At 34.7% G+C, this 22,689-nt stretch overlaps 1 protein-coding gene across 1 annotated transcript; it reads right to left on the bottom strand.

Annotated features, from left to right (window-relative positions):
- Positions 1-915: 915 nt before the first annotated feature.
- Positions 916-17,705, bottom strand: CLEC2B (C-type lectin domain family 2 member B). The gene is made up of 5 exons (XM_025402105.1): positions 16,290-17,705; positions 10,216-10,296; positions 5,202-5,365; positions 2,099-2,202; positions 916-1,121 (listed from the first exon to the last, which is right to left on the bottom strand). The coding sequence occupies exons 2-5, from the start codon at positions 10,292-10,294 to the stop codon at positions 1,013-1,015; spliced, it is 456 nt and encodes a 151-aa protein (XP_025257890.1). The 5' UTR covers positions 10,295-10,296; positions 16,290-17,705; the 3' UTR covers positions 916-1,012.
- Positions 17,706-22,689: the final 4,984 nt, after the last annotated feature.

Raw genomic sequence — 22,689 nt, 5'->3', positions numbered from 1 at the left:
GGTAACAACAGGTAGTTTTAGCAACTAGGTTTGTAGAGAATTATATTTTTGAAGCAATGCTATGTGTCCTGAGTGCCTTTTCCCCCTGGATTGTCTACACTGTTTTAGTTGCATATGACAAGAATGACCCCATTTGTTTGATCAACTTGTACAGATCAAAGAAAGTTTAATTTTCTTTTGGGTAAAGCCAATTAGCAAACACATACGGTGTATGATCTCCTCCTCACCTTCACTCTTAAAGCCCCCACCCGCTTTGTTTTGACAGATTTTAGTTCAGACTGAGTCCTAGTCTCTTTTCCCTGTTGTAATCGTCTTGAATAAAATAGCCATTATCCATGTAACATTGTTCAGTGCCATTCTTGCTCTGTCAGGAGGTACTTCATCTTTCCATTTACATCTTTGTGGACTCCCAGTTTCACATTTTGTTCAATAGGCTATAATCTCCTATTCTGGTACTCAAATTGTTCCATATTGGGTCATGAAAGTCCTATCTAAGTGCCATGTCTATCCTTGATCCCTACAATTGTTTTCTGGTTTACAGCTTAAAAAAAAAAAGAAAAAGAAAGAAAGAAAGAGAGAGAGAGAGAGAAAGAAAGAGAGAGAGAGAGAGAAAGGAAGGAAGGAAGGAAGGAAGGAAGGAAGGAAGGAAGGAAGGAAGGAAGGAAGGAAGGAAGGAAGGAAGGAAAAGGAAAGAAAGAAAGAAAGAAAGAAAGAAAGAAAGAAAGAAAGAAAGAAAGAAAGAAAGNGAAAGAAAGAAAGAAAGAAAGAAAGAAAGAAAGAAAGAAAGAAAGAAAGAAAGAAAGAAAGAAAGAAAGAAAGAAACTAACTCAGCAGAATACCTGTAACCATTTTTTGCCAATCTTTGGAGTGGCTTTTATGTGTAGCATGACGCATAAGCATGAATTAACCAGACAGTTACAAAACTTCACCTTTGTTTAATTAAAAAAATGCTTTGTTTGGTTTACACTTAATAATGTTATTTTCTGTTCTTCACATTATCAGAGACATTAACTTAGTGTATTTTTTTCCTGCAAATCCATTTCCTTTCTGTGTAACATCTAGCTGTTGCTGCACCATCATCACTGAGGTAGGCACATCCTTCACTCCCTCTCATGCCAAACCTGCAACAAAGGGGTTAACCATTATGGAGTCATGTGATTTCTTCCTTGCCCACCGACACCTTTAAACAAAAATTCTACTTATCTAAAGTGCTGAAAGGTATGCTGTCACACAGTTCTCTCTTGCTAGTGTTGAAATACCTATACTAATTTGGATCAAAAGAGTTTCTTTTCCAAGAATTTGTACATGTTAAACTGGCATTAGGTTGGTTACATGTAATCAGTGGAGCTACCAGTTCACATAAACCGATGGTTTTCAATTAGGGGTGATTTTGGTTCCAAACCAAGGGACACTTGACAATATTTGGAGATGTTTTTTATTGTCACAAGCAGAGGCAGAAGTCAAGCAGGGTGGACAGTATATCCAGGGATGCTGCCAATGCCCTACAACGCACAAAGAAAAGTGCCCCCTTTCCACGACAGAGAAGTATTCAGTACAAAATATCAGTAGTGTTTCTATTGAGAAACTCTAACATAAACTAAGTGGCTAAGTGACTTAGAGTCACCATTTGGGATGTGTACACACATTTTCCAAATTATAATGCTAAAGATATGAAGCCCATGACAAATCGCATAATAGTGAAATTGCAAATAAAATCAGATTAAATTGAACATCAAATTGAAATTGAACTGTAAAAGACATCAGAAAATAGGCAACAAAAAATTTAAAGAAGAGTCATATAATTGGACAAGATAGTTTATTATCAGATGAAAGTTTCAATTGGGGTGGGGGGAGTTGTGTGTATGAATCTCAGGTCTTTATTTCCAAAATAGCCAACTAGGAGATCTGTTCCCTTATATCTTAATTTCCAACCTTCATGGTTGCCTCCTTGAATGAATCTCAATATATATTCAATCTCCCCTCCATCTTTCTAACATGTGCAAAAATCTTGGGCTCTGGAGAATTTTAGCTAAAGCATAAGTCCTAGAGAAGGCTGCACTATCTAAATTTAAGTGATCCCGGAAAAAAATAAACTCACGATTTGGTAAATATAGCTCCATCTACCCATTGTCCTGTTCGATTTTTTGCCATCTTCAGACCAATCCAGTGATCAGAACTGCATTTGTATCGCCTAAGAAAATTCTTTAGAGACAAAGTTAATTTCAAAACCATACACGCCAATTTTTACGACGACCTACTGTGTACCTCTTGTTCTGTAGGTTGTGAAGTGCAAGGCAACAATTATTCAACTCCTGGCTTCACTAGAAAATAGCCATGGAGTTTTTAGAAAGTACTTTATTTTTCCTATGACCTTCAGTTTTCTTTGTGAAACAAGTATGTTAGACACATTTTCTTTAGATATGATTCCAAATTGATAAATGTTCAATTTGAAAATCTATTCCTTCACAGTTTTCAAACTGTAAGCTCCTAGAAAGCCAAGTTTGAAATTGAGCTCTTGCACGGCGTTTCCAATTACCAGATATTTATTATACTATTTGTCCACTTCCCAGTAAATAGTAGTAGCTTCATTTTAGTGTTATGTTTTACTTCAGTTTATCTCCCCAAACTACACATGTAAATACACACACACACACACATCCTCATATATCCAGTTTCTTTAGAACCTAATTATCAAATTTTATTTTTCTGCTAAACATTTAAATTTCCAAATACGTAATTCAGAAATAAATACAATGCTTTTTTCCTGACATTTCTCCTGCTGATGCATTGTTTAACTTACCTCGCCCTTGCTTAACCCTCTACCTTTTTCTTTAATCATAGAGTTATATTAAAGTCCTGGAGGCTACTCTGCTACTAAACAGCTTGGATACTATAAGCTTCACACTGCATCACTCTACTTTTCAATTTAAGATAAATATAAAGGAGTTAGGCCAGATCACAACGCTATGGTCAAATCCTATCTACCCCACCTTTACAAAAGTTACACCTGTAACTTTTGACATTTTAATACACTATCTTCACAGCATTGTGTAAACTAGAAAAAAAATTCGTTGGGCTAAGTTTTGGCTTTACAAATAAACAGATTAATAAAAACGCCGTCCTACATTCAAAGGCCTTCATTTACAGGAAAGTAACGTAAACATAATGTTAGAAAATATTCTACTAGATATGGAGAAGCTATGAGTGTGATAAATACAATGTGGAATTGGAACTTACAGAAAAAAACATATGAGTTTTTAAGGGAAACTTTGACACAGGATGTGCTCTAAGGCAAGAGTAGAATATTACGTGTAAATGCAGATGGCCAAGGAGAAGAGGGTAATTCATAGTCTAGACTCAGGAAAGAACTTCAGGAAAGGCTTCAGGCGAGAGCTTGACTGGTCTTGGTGACAGAGAACTGGGAGATGTGTTTCCTAGTCCTGCTCTATGAAAAATGTTAACATTATTTGCTCAATAAAAGCTTGCCCCGTTTTAGCCCCTTGTTAGAAGTGCAATAATTCTAAATAGGTGGAAATAGATATAAAAATATTTTGTAAGACAAACTTTATCTCATATTATTTTGTAATTAAAGTTCACATTTAAATTAAACTATTTTAAATCATCTATTAAAATTCTGATGCAAATGTCTTCTCCACTCCACAGACAGCTTTACTTCATTCTGTTTGTCACTTAAATTTTGCCAGTGTATGTAGTACATATGGTCATCCATGATCTTCAAAATATATCAGGATATGTTATGATCAGTGTTTTTTCTTCATCCAGACAGCACAAGCATTCTTCCTTGATAGATTTGAAGATTTCTCTTAAGTTCAAAACTAATTATTTTTATATACTTCTGGTCTTCACATTCCATGATCCTCACTATTTATTTAGTCAATCTTTGCAGACAATATTCCTACAGTGGATATATTTACTTTAATATTGATTGTCTTTACATTTCTTCATCTTTCATTTTATTAACACTCATTATTTTTCCATCTCACTGCTAGTTTAGCTTTCTTTCCACCAAGAGGAACTGTAAGGAACAGTCAGAGTATTTCTCAATACTCCTGCAAAATTCAGCAGTGACATTATTGACCACAGAAGCCCTTCCTATGATGTTAAGCTTGCACCTTAATTCTTGATTTGCAATATCTACTCCTAATTCATCTAGCTTTCAACATTTTATTACCTTTTGTTTCTTGCAAAATAGTTTTGTTTCCTTTCACTGACCTATAAATTGGCTCTGCCTGATTCACATGCATTTAAATTTGAACCAATCTTCAGGCAGATTGCATAAATAAACTTTCTTCACCACAGAGGGTTCACCACAATTGTCTTTTAACAATGTCGACTGTTGTGCTATTCTGCTTTTCATTGAAACACTTCTCAATAGCAAATTATTTGCAAAAAATATTTTTAATCAAGTCATATTACCTCTTATATTTTCTTTTCATTCTTAAAGAGACCAAACAAAGGTAAGTAAACATGTATGTTTACAATATAAATGACTAGGGGAAAGAACAAATTTCACGAATGCAGAGGTGCAATTTTTCAATCCCTTGTTAAAGTTCTTGGAGAGCCTCTTTACTCATAGAGATTTTGTCATGTAAATCAAAATTTATTCAACAAGGATCCGTTAGACTTTTCATTTGTACCTGCTTTGCACAATAATGCTAAGGATAAAATTTCAGAGAAGACATGGTATCTGCTCACTGAAAACTTATACTCTGGTCTAGGCAGAAATTTTGATTTTCCTCTCTATTGCATTACTGGTAGAGAGTGTTCTAACGGGAGCTGCCATGGGACCTCAGAGACAGACAGCAAAACAAAATGGAGAAGTCAGAGGAAAGTTTCTCTCAGGAGGTAGAATGGAGAATCCCCTCCTTTCTCTGACAATTCTCCTTTCTTGGGGGAGTACTGGCTCTTAAAACGTTTTCAAACATTATGAAGCTCTTCTGTGTACACTCTTTAAAATATAAAGATAGATATTAAGTCTACTACTTGATGTTAGTCTTACATTCTTCAAACAAAGCATCACTAGGTATTTCACCTTTGTGTCACATGGCATATTCTGAACACCTTCAATATTCTGCATAGATAGGCATGAGTGAAAAGACTTCAAGACTATGATGGTATTTGAATATTTCTAATGTTCTGACTCAAGAAAATTCACAAAGAATGTATATTAAATTACTTACCATTTCTTCTGTGTTGTCAATTATAGTTAGGTCAGCATGTTGAATGGAACAGTTGTATTTACTTGAATTCCAGTCTCCTTCTTCTTTAGAAAAATAATAGCATTTGTTTTGGAAACCAATCCAACCATATGGGCAAAAACTCTGAGAATCTTGAGTTAGTTTAACTGGAAAAGAGACAAATACATATCTTACGGGCCATATAGAATAATAAGCTACTGAAAATATGTTTTGAGATCACTGCACACAGGTTTTTGATGTAAAAGATTATGGTCACTACGAAATTTGTATATCTATTATATGATAGGTTGGAAAAAAATTTATATCTTTGTCATGTCAGGTCAAATGACAGTAGTTTAAGATTTATCAGGGCATTTATATTTCTTTCAACTTCAACTTCAGTGATATACAGGTCTTCCAGGAGCCACCAGAATTATTCTACTTGTGTAACTTACCCTCACCATTTCTGGGTAAATGAAATAAAAGGAAGTCCAAGCATTAACTAAGAGTAATCCAAGTAATAATTTGTATTAGTCACCAATGAATCTAAATACATGATTTAATCTACAAAGAAGCAACAAAAATAATAAAGTAAAATACAAAATAAGTTGGACCACTCGTTGTCAGCTAAGAATCACCATCACTGTATAGCTCTGGGTTATCCAATGAATGGAACTCACAGGGGATTTGGAAGGTGAAAGTAAAGCAGAAGGTATAATTCCTGGAGACCATGAGCATAGGAACTTCACAGGTCTTTCCATGTGTTGCCCTGTTGCAGTCTTGGCAGCTAGATATCTTAGCTTCTTAGACGTTCCTCCAAATGTGTTAGTGTGTTATGCCAATATTCTTAGTGACCATTTCTCATCCAGCTTGTAGCACAGCCCCAGCCTTCAGCCATGTATCACTTCTAGATGTTCCCACATTCACATTATCCCTAATTTCTATAGTAAAGCCTTATCCTCATAATATGTGTTTGTATTTTGGAACACACCCAGACTGAATCAGTTTTTGGTACCAAACATAATTCTAAGGAAACAGAACCTTGAGGATGAGATATGGTGTTACTTTTTAAACATAATTCACTTTAAAGGCATCGATCCAACTACCAGTTATAAATAGAATGCTGATGGCAGTGGAGCACAGTGGCAAAATAATTAAATTATCACCTATAGTCATCTGGTGCCAAGAGTCTATAGAAGATAAAATTTTATATACATACACCGTGTGTATATATATGTATATAGGTATGTGTACATATAAGGGTATATATATACATATACACATATGTGTATATATCTCTCTCATATACTAATATAAATTAGTGTTTGCCTTACCCTTAGATCATGCTATGATTTCATTATATTTCATTTACCCCAGAAATGGTAAGGATGACCTTTACATGTAGAATAATTCTGGTGCCTCCAGGAAGATATATCACTGAAGTTGAAGTTGAAAGGAATATAAATGTCCTAATAAATCCTAAACTACTGTCATTTGACCTAACGTGACAAGACATGAAATTTTTTCAACCTGTTATATGTTAGATATACAAATTTTGCTGTGACCATAATCTTCTACATCAAAATCCTGTGTATCTTCAATGATCTCAAAACACAGTAGCATCCAAACTTCTGGGATTCAACTAAACTTGTGGGACACAGCAACTCCCTTAAAGCTTACAGGAAAATTCATTGGCTTCAGATTATGTTTTAGAAATGATGAAAGACTTTTTGAAAAGGTAATTATCTTACCTTACAAAGTTAATAATAGTGATAAATTAAAACCAAAGTAGAAAGACACAATTTAAAAAACAAAAAGAACAGAAATCAATTGAATAAAGAATTAATGCCAAATAGAAGAAAAGTTTAAAGTCATAAGATGACTTTTATTGAATACTCTAAAACAAGATTGACCACTATGAAAACTGATTTTAAAAAATGTAAAAGTGAGAGATAAAAACACAAATTAGCAACACAAAGAATGAAAAAGTAGAGAAATTTCTAGAAGAACACAATTTAACACAACTGACAAGATAAAAGCAATATTTCTAAATAATACTATATCTAGTTAAAAATTGCATCTTTAATTTTAAAAAATTGCACAAAAAGAAATCTCCCTGTCCAGATGGCTTCAGTTAGAAATACTTCTAATCATTTAGGAAAGGCATAACAGCAACGTTATACACACTCTTTCAGAAAATAGGATAGGAGGGAATACTTTCCAATCAAATTTTAGAAGCCATCACAATGACATCAATACCTGACAATAGTATTGAAAGAAAGAGAAATTATAGGTCGATCTCTTATGAAGACATAAGATGTATGTACATACATCTTAAACAAAATACTATTCAGTTTAATTGAAGAATGTTAAAAGGTTAATAGGTTATGATCAAGTTGAATCTATCACAGAAATTGAAGATTATCTTAATATTACAAATTCTGTGTAGTTCTACATATTAGCAGAGAAAAGAAAGTATCTCAATAGATCAAGATAAAGCATTTGACATTTTAAATTAAATTAAAGGGAAGTAAATACAACACCTTTAATCTGATTAAGAATATCTACAAATGCTACTACTTAATTGGGAAATATTAAAAACCTCTTTATTGATTTAAGAATGAGACAAACATGTAAGCTGTCACTACTTACACTCAACCTTGTACTTGAAGTTATAACCAGTAAAATAAGAGAATACAATGAATAAAAAAGGCATAAGGTTTCCAACAGAATAGGTAAAACAATTATTATTTTCAGATAATGTAAATTTTTACATAGAACCCACAAAAGAAACTGAAGAAAATTTATGAAAATGAATAGTTAACTATAGCAAATTTGCTATATGAGGCTTATATAGGTATATATTAAATATATAGAGATAATTTTTATAGGCCAGCAACAGACTAAATAGGAAAATAAGGTTAATGAAAATACTTCTATGTTACTTACAATTGCATTATAGAGCATCGAGTCTTTAAAAAATAAATTAAAAGATGTGTGTGAAATCTATTATGAAAGCTATAAAAATTGCTGGCAGAAATTATAGAACACCAAATTAATATTTTTAATGTATGGCTCAATATTAAGATAATGGCTCCATGAAAATTAACTATAGTTTAATGCAATCTCAATCAAAATTATAGATAATTTATATGGGAGTTTAAAGGATCTAAAATGCTCCAGGTAAACTTGAAGAATAAAAATAAAACTTTCAAACATTTAAACAACCAAACATCAAGACTTATTATAAACTGACAGTGTTAACACAGAATGATATAGACACAAAGATAGATAAAATAGAGTAAGTTAATATAATAAAATTTTAGCAAAAATGACCTTCACCTACACAGCTGATTGATGACAAAGACCAATTGCAGTTAAATAGGGAAAGTATAGTCTTTTTAATAAGTTGTTTCAGGTTGAAAGTTTAACTAAATGGGAAATAATGCATCCTAATATCTATCTTCTAATATTTATAAAAATAAATTTCAAGAGGATTATGTTTTGGAAAGTGAACGGAAAATAGAAACCTTACAAAAATATTTTTATGTCTTTGAAGTAAAGTGAATTTCATAGGATGAAAAATGTAGTGACAATAGGGAAAAACATAACTACACTACTTTAAAATTCAGAAGCTCTGTTGATTGAAAGACATGATACAGAGGGTAAACTTCAGCTTCATAGTTAAAGAAGATATTTGCAATACCTATAAACTACAGAGTCTCATCTAGAATTTTGAACAACTCTTATGAACCAAGCAGAAAAAGACAGCTAACTCACTACAATATAGGGAAAGTACTGAAACATTCCAGTCACAAAATATTACACCTAAATAAACAGCAGTTATGAAGGTACTGAACCGTACTGATCATCAGAAAGACGTCAATTAAAGCCAAAATCGAGTAACAACATGCACTCGTTGGAATGGTAAAAACTGATAAAACCAACAATAAAGCATTGACATGGCATGGAGCAACTGGCAACTTCTGCTGAGATTATCTACTATTTTTGGTAAAATACACTTAAGTTAATCTATGCATATTTTGTGCTTAATAATTCTTCTTATAAGTATATCTCAAGTTATTTCCAGTATTCATTAAAAGACAAAAAATATAAAATTATGCAGTTGTTCAAAACCACCCAGTTTGCAATAGTCAAAATGTAACACAATCCAAATGTTCATCAAAAGTGATACATAGCAGTGAATGCACTACACGAAACATCTGCTAATACAGCCTGAGGCCAACTCAGTTCACCTTCTGTTTTTGTACAACCACCAGGTAAAAATAACTTTTACATTTTAAAAAGAAAGAAAGTAATCAAAATAATTAAAAAGGAACACATTTTGTGACATATAAAATTTTATAATATTTACATTTTCATGTTCAATTTTATTGATACACAGTCATGGTCAATGTCTATGCATTTTCTATGGCTGTGTTTCTATGAAGAATTAAGTAGTTGCAGCAGAGACCGTAAGGCCAAAAAAGCATAAAATATTTACATCTGGGTCTTTTCATTAAAAAAATTCAACCTTTTTCTATAATAGTGAGTTAATGAACTTCTGCTACCTATTATTGAAAAATCGCACGAGCATAATGTTGAATAAAAGGAAAAAGATACAAAGATACATACAAATTCATGATTGTATTTATGATACATGCAAATTGCATATTGTATTTTATATGTATTTACATTTGATTGTATTTGTACAAAATTTTTTAATAGACGAAACTAACCTATAACAATAGAAGTCAACATAGTGATTAACATAGGCAAGAAAGTGTTGAATAGAAGTGAGATTATCAGGGTGAATAATTTTACTACAATAATTTTGGTATCTCTGATGCCTTACATAGGTCATGTAATTAATAAAATTTATTCATTTGTACCAAATAAATGTTATCATGTATAATGGGAAGATAATGAGATACTGAGAAAAGATCATGACTGAGACAGAAAGGAATAGGATCATACATAGAAAGTCATGAAAAATAAAATAAAGGATGTAACTTACCTACACATACAGTAAAAATATTAGTTATTATTATTAAAGCAGCACCAACTATAAAACACTTTTTATGTTTGGTCATCATACCTGAAAAATAAAAATAAAGACATTTAGGAGACTTCTGGCTCCAAAATGATGGCATAAAAGTAAGTTGGCTTTAATGTCTCCCACAGAAAACAACAACAAAACATTAGTGCTGTGATTATCACCAGCAATGCCCCAGAACTCAAATGTGAGAAGACAATTTCTGCAGCCACAGAAAAGTGAAAAATCAACAAAAAACTCCATACCGATAATAGAATTAGAGTTCCACATCCATGAGGCCTTTCCCGGCAATCTTCCTGGTACCCAAGGGCATGGAAACATCATTTCTATACTGGAAAAAGTGAGATCAAGATGGATAACCAGCTTCCCCACCAGCTTGAATTCCCCGGCAGGAAACTTGCCCCTGCCTTAACATTTGGGAAGCAGGCCGGGCGCGGTGGCTGAAGCCTATAATCCCAGCACTTTGGGAGGCTGAGATGGGTGGATCAGGAGGTCAGGAGATCGAGACCATCCTGGCTAACACGGTGAAACGCCGTCTCTACTAAAAAATACGAAAAACTAGCCTGGCGAGGTGGCCGGCGCCTGTAATTCCAGCAACTTGGGAGGCTGAGGCAGGAGAATGGCGTAAACCCGGGAGGCGGAGCTTGCAGAAAGCCGAGATCGCGCCACTGCACTCCAGCCTGGGCGACAGAGCGAGACTCTCTGTCTCAAAAAAAAAAAAAAAAAAAAAAAAAAAAACATCTGGGAAGCATCAGGGGTGCCTGAACGAGGACAGGCAGAGACAAAGTGGGGAGGCAGGACTACCATCCCCAGTACCAGAAACTCTGCTCTGTTACTTGGCCAAAGGGGATGCCAACTTATAGTGACCGTGGAGCAGCATCATGCTATAGGAGATTCGTTGCATAGGTCCCTTGGGCTGGAACTCCTAGTCAGTTTTCCCACACTACTGGGTTATCCCTTTTGGAAGCTCCCCCATTTGGTATGGGTGGCACTCTAATTGTTTACTAGAACCAAGGCAAACCTGGGTTAAGGCACCATGTAGTCTTAACAAGGAGGCAGAAACCTAGCCCCTCTCCAAAAAAATCAACAGGCAAATTACAAAGAATATTTAAGCAAACATACTCAATATAAACCACAACAAGCCATATGGAATCATTCAACACAAAGACATAGATGAATATCCATAAGAAGCAAGAGCAAACAGGGAACTGTGATATCCCCAAATGGACAAAGTTGGAACCAGAGACAGACCTTAATGAAACGGCAATATGAGAGCACTTGTACCAAGCATTGAAAATAGTAATTTTAAGAAAACTCACTGGTCTCTAAAATAACACAAAAAACAATTCAGAGATTTATCAGAGAAATTTAACAAAGGGATTGAAATAATTTTTGAAGATCAAAAAGTGATATTGGAACTGAAACATATGTTTGCTGAACTGAAAATTTTACTAGAGGCTCTCAAAGGAGAATGGATCAAGAAGAAGAAATAATCAGTGAGCATGAAGATGGGCTTTCGAAAATACAAAAGGAAAGGAGAAAAAAAGAATAAAAATGAATAAAAATGAATGAAGAATGCCTACATGTTATAGAAAATTATGCAAAAGACCACATCTAAGAATTGTTGGTGTTCAAGAGAGAGTTAAGCTAGAGCAAAGGGTATAAAGCCTATTCAAAGAAATAATAGCAGAAAGCATTACAAAGCTTGAGAAAGAGATAAAGATTCAGGTAGATAAAGGTCAGAAAACACCAAACAGATTCCGACTCTAACAAGACTATCTCTAGGCATAGAATAATCAAACTCTCAAAGGTCAAGGAAAAAGAGAGGATCCTAAAATCAGCAACAGAAGACAAGCAAATAACATTTAAAGGAGCTCCAATTTATCTGACAATAGACGTCTCAGTGGAAACCACACAGGCCAGGAGGAACAGAGATGACATTTTTTAAGTGCTAAAAAACAAACAAACAGAAAACAAAACAAAACAAAAACCTCTGCCATCTAAGAATACTGTATCCTGCAAAGCTAACCTTCAAATATGAAGAAGAGACAGTGTTTCCCAGACAAACAAAATACTGAGACAATTCACCACCACCAGACATGTCTATTAAGAAATGTTAAAGGGAGTTCTTCAGCCTAAAGGTAAAAAAACACATGAATAGAAAACAGTTGATAAAATTAAATGAATGGACAAACCCAGAATACTCTAATACTGTAATTGTGGTACACAATCTTCTCACATCTCTAGTATGAAGACCAGAAGACAAATCTATCAAAAACAATGACAGCTACAGAAACCATTTAAGAGGTAGGCAAAAAAATATGTAAATTGGGACAACTAAATTAAAAATGTGTGAGGGTGGAGTAAAAGTGTTTTTGTCCTTTGTTGCTGTTCTTTTCTTTGTAATGTAAGTTGTTATCTCTTTTTTTTTTTCTTGAGATGGAGTCTCGCTCTGTCGCCCAGGCTGGAGTGCAGGGGCGCGATCTCGGCTCACTGCAAGCTCCGCCCCCCGGGTTTACGTCATTCTCCTGCCTCAGCCTCCCGAGTAGCTGGGATTACAGGCGCCCACCAAATTTTTTATATTTTTGGTAGAGACGGGGTTTCACTGTGTTAGCCAGGATGGTCTCCATCTCCTGCCCTCGTGATCCGCCTGCCTCAGCCTCCCAAAGTGCTGGGATTACAGCATATGTATATTATACATACATATATATCTGAATTTATGAACATCATTTTAATAGCAGTAATTTAGATGTGTGTATATATGTATATATATGATTTATATATATGATTGCATATATTATATATACATATAAATTTATATAATTTATATGTGTATATATGTGTGTGTATATATATATATGACTGTATAGTCATGTCAGGATGATGGTCATCCTTTTTGAGATTGTACATGCCTCAGTTCAGAACGTCAGTCCAAGCTCCTTCTGATGAGGTTTCTTATCTTTCATATATAACCTTATTAATATCGTGAATTATTTATTAATTTTCTTTAAACCTCAGGTATCAAAAAGACAGGAAGTTCTTTCTCCCTTTTCCATGCCATGAATCAAGTAAATATGTCAGTATGTCATTCTGTTTTTCTCCCCGTGAATTGGCATAATGTAAAAAGATAGAGATATCATGATTTCAAAATCTTGATCAAACCTTTGTGCCATGTAACTGTATTTTCTTACCCTCATTTGATCCTATATCTCTTCATCCATTAACTAGTATCACTTCTATTTTTTTTTAAATTAAAGAGCATATGTGTGTTGTGTTTTTAGAAAGTATAGTTACAACAGGAAGTAAATAAAAGGTAACTTTTGCTATTATTTTTTTCTTGTGTTATAGTTGTACTATTTTTAAATATTTTAATAATTTTGTGTGTGTTAAGAGTGTAAAGTTTATTTACATTTGCAGCAAGTAGAAGTATTTTTTGAGTCAGTTTCATATCCGTTATTTGAAGGAGGTAGTCAGACCATTTTGATATTCTTTCTTTCATAATGACTATTGAAAAGAAAACCCTAAGCTACTTAAATCAACGGCCTTTTCAATTTAAAAAAATCTAGCTTATTGAAGTAATGTTTCTGAGAATTGCGAAGGGATTTAAAACAGAGGAAATAACTCCGAGCTAACAGGTAAGTAGAAGGGCAATGCACATCCTGACAATATGAGAAATGACAATTTGCAGATGCGGGGAAAATAGGAGGCCTTTCAATTGCAAAGTTGGCAAGGTATTAGAGTATAAGGACTTGGTGGTGTATACAGAGATGGTAGATCTTATGTACAGATGACCCCAGCTTCAAAAAAGATGATTGTACTTTAAATGTGGCAAAAACAAAACAAAACAAAACAAAACAAAACAAAACAAAGCAAACCAGTGTGGCTTTTGTTATGAGTGCAGCACAAAATAGGAGAACTAGGCACGAAGAGATAATTTATATTGGAACGTGGTCTTCTCAGACGTAATCAGTGGAGACTGATGAATGGAGACCATTATAACACTTCGATGTCTTATAAAACCTGGGAAACTTCATATAACCTTGGAAGAAATCTCTCACTCTCAATACCACCAAATGACAGAAAGTAAGTGACCCGTCCTGTCCATTCAGTGGGATAGAGACTTGAAGTAACATTTAATTTTATTTAAATAACTAATGAATTCAACATTTATTGCACTTCTGAATATGTAGGTACAAATTTAAATCTATGTGTTCATTATCTACTTAATCTATTTCCTGAGCCCTGAAATCTAGCTTTTTACACTCACTGTAAGTTGTTTTCACTTTTCATTTCCCAGAATCTTTTCATTGTTACTGAATTCTCAATACTTACTTAGAAGGCTGTAATTATTTACATGAGTTATCAAAAAAAAAAAAAATAGTGGCATTGGTAGAATGTGGTTAGCATAGCTGCCTTTCAAAAAGTTAAAAAATTGTGATCTCCCACGATGAAGCTGATATTGAAACTGAATTTCAAAGTTGCTGAGCCTTCTTAACGTTTGATGAGGCTATGCATAAAAGAACACTTCCCCAGACAGTTCGAGAACAATGGATTTAATTAACAGTGTAACTAAAATTTATAATCAAATTTATAATCTAAATTTATAATCTATTCAAATTTGTAATCTAAACAGCTAAGAACTGCAATTGTTTTCTCCATAGAAAAGTTTCACTGACTCAACCATTTTGTGTTTGATTCTGCTCTCTAAGGAAAGATAAGAAAGATGCAGAGTGACTAGTGCATTTAAAATCAAACAGAATATTATTTTTCTTAGCTGATAGCTATAGAAGAAAACCAAAAAATATTGATAAGCGGAGCAAATAAAATATTTATTAAAATGTATATAAAAACTAACTGAATTATATCACACTGCCCTAAATTACTGCTATTAAAACGATGTTCATAATTTCAGATATATATGTATATATAATATATATAATCTTATACTGAATATATTATTCAGTAACTTTTAAAATATATTCATATGTAATATGATATATATTATTGTATTATATAATGTATTTATATACAAATGTATAAATTTATACAACCAAAAATAACACTGGTTTTACTAGTGGCTGGAAGACATTCTTAAAACTTTTGATTAAGATGATATTGTATGCTACCATCAAATATTGATCTCATTCCCCCTAAACTTCTTTTATCTAACTTTAGGTAGAATTAGAAAACTGGTTAAAATAAGGGAGGAAGGATAAAGTATGTATTCTATTGTACCACAGCAATAACTTTTTTGACGGTAGCATGCACTGGTAGGTTGACATTTAGTTAAATGAGAAATGCTTAAAGCTCATCACAGTCCCTAAATCCCTAAATCATAGATTGTTGTATTGAATGCATTTAGTTTCAGCCTCTTCTCTTTCACATATTTTGACATAAATAAACCCTGTTGAAATCCCAGCGATGTAGTTTGGATCTTACATATTCTGAACTTGCTATTTAATAAATCCAGTGCTACCACGTTGTTTCATAGTGTATCTTTTAGAATATTTTCTCTCTTATCCTTCTTAGGGTTGGTAAAGACGTCTCCATGGATATCGGAATACTAGTAATTCCTTAGTAAGAGTAGGAAAGGGATATATTCTTTCCGTTAAGTACTCCTAAAGCCCAGAGTATCTTTACACCATCCAATAAAGCAATCTTTAAAAATATTAGAAATATTAGCTAAATTTTTCATATTATGTATGCATTCTGAGAACTGTATGAGTATCTGGATCATAGCTAACATCTTCTTAAGTATTTGTTTTATAAAATACTTAGTAAAAGTGAAACTAAATCTTGAGCAGTTTTAAGTCATGGTTAAACCTTCTCCATTGTAATTCAAATAATGTGAAGTAAGTCTGAATTTATTAGGACAAAACAGTCACATACAAATCTCAATCTTCTTGTTATAACAAGGAATTTTCTAGCTTCACAAAAGAAACCACAAAATATATTTCTTTTCTCAAAGGCTTTAACGTTATGCATCACAATTTCAATAAATAACGGTCAATCTAAACAAACAGAAATGTTCTTACCTTGCTTCTTTTAATCAGTTTTTTGATTTTCTGCTAGCAGCTTTCTGTCATGTCTTCCAGAACCTCTCTTCAAAGTTATAACTTTATTTAACTTTAATATGAAAATATTGCTCTTGTATTTACAACACAGCTCCAAACTAGAGGTATACCACTTTTGAAGAGTAACTCAAAGTCTAAATAGCATTTTGCAAACTGGAAGTGACCAAGGGACTATCTATTAGTCATACTGTTGTTTTATTACAATTTTCTTCTCGAAAAAAAAAAAAAAAAAAAAAAAGCTTGCCAAGGAGGAAGGAAGTTGTGAAATAAAAATTTAAAGCTGAAGAATAAACACATATTTTCTTACGTTCTCAACGGGGATTCTCATCTGAACTACAGAACACAAATTGCTCAAGTGGCTGATTCATCCAGGAGTGGTACAGAACTGGTATCCTTCCAGAGCTGTAGGAGAGGCTGATACTAATTAATTTAACAGCATTCTTTAGGATATTATTGCTTTATTATCCTGTGTTAAGAAAGATCACCTTAAAAGCGATAGAATCAAAGAAAAAGCAATGGTTTAAACTTTGGCTACTGAAAGAAAAACAAAAACTATTATGTCTCTCTCAAAGACAAATGTGTGCACAGTCACACTTATGGGTGTGAGCACACACACACAAACACACACAGAGGGAAAACAGAAAACGAAAGTAACTAAGGGCCCAGAATGTTATCATCAGCATACAAGATGATGCCATTGCCATTATGCTTTTGCTAAGTTACCAAGCCACAGTTTTATTTTCAAATCTGCTCTAATCAGTTTCCCAGTGATTTTGAATTACCCCTCAACAAATATATTAGGGTGGAAACTGAGGAGAAGAAGCCAGTGTCCCACAAGTGGCTTTGGGATTAACACTGCATTTGTTCTGAGAGAGAAACTTTAAGAGGAAAAGCAAATGAGAATAGAGAAGAAACTGTAGTACAAAGGAATTAAAAGAAAGAAAATATGAAGAGAATAAGAAATACAGGTTTAAATCATTTCTGGGCAGAAGGAAAGGACAGATAACAAAATTGCTCTTCTCATTTTTGGACAGAAAAAAAGACAGAAAATTCATGAGGAAATGAATATATTCCACCTTTGTTGTTAACAAAAGATTGTATCCAAAGAACTATTAGAAATGGTTAGAAAAATATAGAGATTACTCAATTATGGTTGAGTGAAATTTAGTTTTGTTCCAAAAAGGAAAACAGTAAAGATATAACAGTTAAGATAGAAAACATTTTCAACACAGCACAACGTTCCCTGCCATTGCTTTGTGGTTCATCCTCACCCCTGAAACCAGGCAGCAGTCAACTTACTATCAATAAACATGAGCTTTGCTGGTTTTAGAAATTCCTGTAAACAGAATGACACAGTCGGTAATTCTTGTAAGTCTGATGTCTTTCACTGAGCATGTTTTTGAGTTTTATCCATGTTGCATAGATCAGCAGTTCATTTCTTTTTATTACTGAGTACTATTTCATTGTATCAACATAAAATATTTTTTATCCATTTTATAATAAAATGTATCCATTACTACCTTGAGCTTTTTCCACTTCTTGGATATCATAAGTAAGGTCAAAATAAACATTTATGCAAAAGTTTTTCTATTGACACATGTTTTTTAATCTTTTGAAGAAATACCTGGAGGTGAAACTGCTAGGTTAGATAGAAAATGTATGTTTTATTTTATAAATGTATATTTTTCCAAAAAGTTGTGCCATTCCCAACATTAATATTGGATGGTTCTATTTGCTGCACATCAATAACCACATTAGATATACCCAATGTTTTTCAATTTAACCATTCTAGTAGGTGTGTAGTAGAATCTACATGTGATTTTAATTTGTACATCTCTGATGATACATTGAGCATTTATTCATGTGCGTATTGGTAACTCATATACCTTTTTTCAATGACCTATTTAAATATTTTTCCCATTTTTATGGATTTATTTGTTTCCTTATGATGACTTTTAAGATATTATATATATATGTAAATATATGTGTAGAGAGAGAAACATACACATAAAAATGTGTATATAAATAAGTAAAATGGGTTGCAAAATAATATAGAAAAATCCCATTTTCTACATTATTTAAGTATTTTAAGTATTTTCTAAGTATTTTAATACTTTCATCATTTATGAAAGTATTTAAGTATTTAAAATACTTTCCATCTTTTATATAGTGATTTTTCACAATTTTTTTCTCAAAAATTTTAAAAATCTAGAAGCTTCTAAATGTTGGACTCTCTAATCCTAACAAAGTTACATATTCTCCCTTGTTGAGGTCATACCTTTTTCCTTACTTAAAGAAAATATTGAGTCCTTCACACCCTCCTTATAACCCTCCCTTACTTTCCTTTCTAAGAAGTTATTGGTTATAAGGCTAATAACTAAGATTATGTGCTAAGCTTATAAGGGAGAGAAAAAGGCTATACTCAGAATGAATTTGGACTTAACCAATATATAATAACAACAGCTTGGCGTGTACACAGTGGGATTGGATTCTGAGGGTGCTAGATCATGACAGAAACATAAAACTAGATAAGGGAGATTTTATCAGCATTGGGGCATTCAGTTGCAATATAGAATTTAATAACTTGGAAAAATGCTGTGAACAGTGCTGACACACTGCTGAAATAACTCCCAGAAGACTGGAGAAAGCAATGGCTCATACTAAGTAGAGTAACATTCCAGAATTCCCATGGCAGATAGCTGAAGAAAAGATAAAAATGCTTAGAGGAGTGAGCATGCTATAGAGGGTAAACTAGAAATAAGGACAGGAAATCCACCAATTGACTATGTTCTATGGGATGGTATAATGGGCACCTTATTTCCCAAAGCAATAAGGAAAGCACTGGTGGAAGAACTTAAGTCCTACATAAACATCGCTGAGAAGCTTGGCATAGCTCTTCTCCGCATGCCAAAGATCACAGTAGGAGATGTTCCCACAGGACTGAATTCAGAGAGAGTATTGGCACAGGGTTTAACGTAGGAAATGCCAAGTGTCAGAGCACCACTCTGAAACAAGTTGGGGCCAATTATGGTAATGAGGGTTGGATTGCAATAACAGCCAGGATTACTGACATATACAGCTATAGCAGTGTCAGATAGAGCTCAATGTTCGCAGAAGTAATACAGAGAGCCAAAAAGGGTGCTTCCACTTCTGTGCTGTCCTTTAACAACTGGTGGAACAGAAAAAAACTCACATACAACAAGCTCTGGTTTGTAACACCAGCTGATTTCGTGATGTAATTATTCTCAACATTGCTGATTTCAAGGTACCCAGGTGACATCACTGAACACACAGAGTTGGAAATAAATATGCAGTAATACAGCATTACATATTATTTTCACTATATAAGTGTAACAGATGTTAATAATTTCATGCATGGATAATAGCAAAATGTTCTAAAAACCATCACGAATTGATGAGTTCTAAGTATTTATTTTATTAGATTGGCATTAAGGCCACAACTACTCCAAATGTCATGACCCGGGTTAGGTTCCAGCCCCTGCTGAGGTCTGAGGGAAGTGAGTGGATGGACGATAGCTGAAAGAACACTTGGGGGCCCTAGACAGGTGAAATGTAGTTTTATTTACCATCAGCGACGCTCTCACACTGTCTGCCTTTATCTCTGCAATCTGCTCTGGCTCTGTGACTCCTGCCACCGTGGCACTTGCCGCAGCATGCCCTGGCCTGCAAGGCCTGCTCTGTCAGGATCAGCAGCTTAACTCTTCCCTTCTGGGCACAAGCTCGTTCCTGGTTCCCCTCTGCCTGTCTTCAAGGTGACTGGCTCTCCCTTACAAGGGTCAGTTGTGCTACTCTCTTTCTGGGTACCAGTGTGAGCCATGTCATGCCATGCCATGCCATGCCATGCTGAGCCAAGGCAAGCCCACAAGCACCTGTACAGCATCAGCAGGGCAGTTATACCCTTTCCAAACGATAGTGGATTTCAGCCAAGTATGATCTTATACAAATAGGTTATATAGCAAGTGGAGTTATATGCCTGCGCTCCAAACTCGCTAAGTCACTATGGCCTGGATGTCTGCCTCAGCCTACTTGACCAAAGCACATTCATGCACCTTACAGTTGGTGCAAAAGTTACTTTTGCACCAATGAATACCTTTGCTTTAATATTATTTTATTAATTTAATATTATTAAGTTGAAGTTTAGATAACAATTTTTACAATTAACAATTGGTTTGAGAACCTTTGAAAATTTAACAGTCAGTTGTATACCACTGATTTTGCTGGACATGTACGATAGGAAAGAAATCAAGGGTGGATTACTAGTAGGCTAAGGGCAACCATGTACTCAAAAGGTATAAACTATTACCCCCATCTAGTTTGGCCCAAGTCAGTTTTCTGACAGAGGACCCAATAATGGGAGAATTCATCCTTAAAAGGAAGCCTTCTTCAACACCAAGACTAGAGTAAATGGTAAATATTTCTCCAGTCCATACCCAGTGCGACTTATATTAGTATTCTCCAGCTGCCATAATGAAATAACATAGGCTGGGTGGCTTAAACAACAGAAATTTATTTTTCATCATTCTGGAGGCTCAAAACCTAAGATCAAGGTGCTAGCCAGCTTAATGTTCAATAAGGTCTCTCTTCCTGGAGCTGGCTACTGCCTTCTCACTGTGTCCTCACATGACGTTTTCTCTGTGTACGTGCAGAGACGGTATCTTTCCCTCTTTTTATATGCATACCAGTCTTATGAGATTAAGGCCTTACCCTTATGAACTTATTTAACCTTAGGTTCCTCCTAAAGACACTCTCTTAAAATATAGTCCCACTGGGGGTTAGGTCTTCAGCATATGTGTTTGGATGGGAGCATCAGTTCACAACAGGATTCTTGCCCATTTATTTGAATAACTGGGAAAAAATCCAGGACATACATTTCTAGGGTTGCAGAATGCGGGTGTAAGTTGACATTGATTCCCAGGAAAGGATCATGACCCTCCTGTCAGAGTAGAAGCTTATGGAGTCCCAGTAATAGAGTACTTGTTTATGTCTGGTTCACACAGGCCCAAGGACTCACCCAGTAGACATTCTTTGGTCTTTGAATACATAATTGGACATCACATACTTAAGAATTGGTACAAAGTTCACACTGATTCCTTGGCCAGCTTGGTATGTACTGTAGTGAGATCAAGGCTCCTGAAACTGCTCTCCTCCCCTCCACTGGACACGATAGTAAACCCAAAATAATTTTGCATGATAGAGTGAATGACAAAGGTTATTGCCACCCATAAATACCTCAAAGATGCAAGGATGCTGGTATCCATTTATCTCTATTTTATTCACCAGTGCAGCTCTGACAAAAACTATATGGATTCTGGATGATGACAATTGATTATTGCAAGCTCAACCAAACAATAATTCCAAGTGTAGCTGCTGATTTAAATGTGGTATACTTGTTAAAGCAAATTACCCCACCCTCAGGTACAGAAAATATGGCCACTAATTTGGCAAAAGAATTATTGTTTATCTCTTTTAACAAATGAGTACCAAAAATGTTCGGTATTTATTTAGGGCTGACATGAGTAAACACTTACATTCTTACCCCAGGTCTGTTAACTCTCCCACTCTTTATCATAATATAGCGAAGAGACCTGGACTGCTTGGACAGCCTACAAAATTTAACTCTTGTTCACTATGCTAATAACATTGTACAAATTGAACTAGATGAGAAAGAAGGAGCAAGCTCATTGGAAACTCTGGTAAGATGCATACACTTCAGTGAGTTGTGAATACAACAAAGATTGAATGGCCACTGCATCACATCAGAGAGAAAAAAAAAAATTGTTTTTTAAGACGGAGTCTCGCTCTGTCGCCCAGGCTGGAGTGCAGTGGCGCCATCTCGGCTCACTTCAAGCTCCGCCCCCCGGGTTCACGCCATCCTCCTGCCTTAGCCTCCTGAGTAGCTGGGATTACAGGCGCCCGTCAAAACTTTTATATTTTTGGTAGAAATGGGGTTTCACAGTGTTAGCCAGGATGGTCTGGATCTCCTGCCCTCGTGATCCGCCTGCCTCGGCCTCCCAAAGTGCATCAGTGAAACTTTTATGTTTACATGGGTTTGGTGCACGCCGGGGCATCTCTTTAAAAAAGTAGAGGACACAATGTCTGGTAGGCCTCATTGGATACTGAAGGGCCAGTGTTCATATCTGGAAATAGAGTTCTGACATATATATTAGGGGACACAAAAGGCTGCAAGGCTCCCATCATGGCCCAGAGAGAAAACATGGACTCCTCAGTAAATCTGGCTGCAGCCGAAGCATCTCTACCACTGAAGCCATGTAACCTATGGCACACTGTAATACCAAAGGTATCAATGGTGAGAAAAAAATGTGTGGAATTTATGGCCAAG

The sequence above is a fragment of the Theropithecus gelada genome, chromosome 11, assembly GCF_003255815.1.
Source record: "Theropithecus gelada isolate Dixy chromosome 11, Tgel_1.0, whole genome shotgun sequence".
In the NCBI taxonomy this organism is placed as follows: Eukaryota; Metazoa; Chordata; class Mammalia; order Primates; family Cercopithecidae; genus Theropithecus; species Theropithecus gelada.
This window is presented reverse-complemented; position numbering and strand designations above follow the sequence as displayed.